This window comes from Parus major, unplaced genomic scaffold, assembly GCF_001522545.3.
Source record: "Parus major isolate Abel unplaced genomic scaffold, Parus_major1.1 Scaffold474, whole genome shotgun sequence".
Taxonomy (NCBI): domain Eukaryota; kingdom Metazoa; phylum Chordata; class Aves; order Passeriformes; family Paridae; genus Parus; species Parus major.
The window spans coordinates 14,973-16,199 of NW_015379368.1; the positions used below are offsets into that span (position 1 = coordinate 14,973).

The 1,227-nt window shown below is 71.2% G+C and overlaps 1 protein-coding gene across 1 annotated transcript in view; it reads right to left on the reverse strand.

Moving 5' to 3' along the window:
• Positions 1-437: 437 nt before the first annotated feature.
• The window catches only part of RARRES2 (retinoic acid receptor responder 2), a 6,336-nt gene continuing 5,546 nt past the window's right edge, over positions 438-1,227 (reverse strand). Inside the window, exons 3-5 of the mRNA XM_015616505.3 lie at positions 860-964; positions 673-786; positions 438-575 (exon numbers count right to left, since the gene is read on the reverse strand). Coding sequence (XP_015471991.1) covers positions 673-786; positions 860-964 — 219 coding nt within the window. The 3' untranslated portion in view covers positions 438-575. The remainder of the gene's footprint in view (positions 576-672; positions 787-859; positions 965-1,227) is intronic.

Here is a 1,227-nt window from a genome sequence, read left to right on the forward strand (position 1 = left end):
TGAGACCCCAAAAATGGATCCAGGACAGCCCCCAGAGCCAAACTGTCACCGTGAGACCCCCCCAGAGCCACCACAAGCCTGTCTCCATCTTCGGAGCTGTGGGACCCCCGCACTGGAGCTGGGGTACCCCAGAGACCCCCGGCAGGACCAGGCACCCCCCCGGTGCCAGCCCGGGATGCCCAGGGAGCGCCGGAGGAGCCGTGGGGAGCCCGGCCTCAGCCCTGGCACGGCTCGGGGACACTGTGCATTAAACCTGTCCCACCCTGCAGTGTCCCTCTGTCCTGCGGCCTCGGGGGTCTCTGCGCGGCTCAGCACCCGTCACGGCGCTGTCCTTCACCCCTGGGGACAGCGGGGGACACGGGCAGTGGTGGCGTGGAGCACCCAGCAGGGCCCCGGGGGCGGCAGGGGGGCGATGGCGCAGGAATTAGAGCCCTGAGAGCGGAGCCAGCGCTGCGTTTACTGCGGAGCGGGGACAGCCGGGGGCGGGGGACACGTCCGGGACCCTCCTTGGTCACACGGTACCGGGGGGTGACGAGCGGGGGGGGCCGGGGCAGCGTCCATCGGTGCCGTGGTGCCTGGGAAGGGGACACAGAGCAGAGGCTGTGATGGGATCCCCCTGTCCCCATCCCGGGCTGTCCCCAGGGGTGTCCCCGGGGGTGTCCCCGTACCCACCTAGGCTGGCAGCCCCCGGGAGAAGGCGAACATTCCGGGCAGGTACGGCGTGTCCCCGCCTTTCCCGGCCTCCTCCACCGCCCGGCACTCGGCTTCGTCCCGCTGCCGGATCTCCTGCGGGCACAGCAGGGGCTGGCACCGGCTGGGGACACCGGGGGGACACCGGGGGACACTGGGGGCACCTCACCTTGGCCGCCAGGTGGTGGCTGGGGCCGCAGTTGTGGTACTTGTCCAGCACCTTGGGGATGTCACCGGTGTCGAACTTGTAGCAGGCCAGGCAGGTCGGCTTCCGCTGGGGACACGGTGGGATGTCACCTCCGGGACCCCTGGGGACCCTCTGGCACCAACCAGCGGCCCCTGTGCCCCACGCTAGCACCGCAGCAGCACGGGGGGTGGGCAGGGGTCTGCGGGGGGCTGAGGGGCTGTGTGACCCCTGGGGTGGGCCCAGGGGAGAGGGGACACACAGGGATGGCCCCAAAGGAGAGGGGACACCGAGGGATGGCCCCAAGGGAGAGGGGACACCCCAGGATGGACCCCAAGGGAGAGGGGACACCC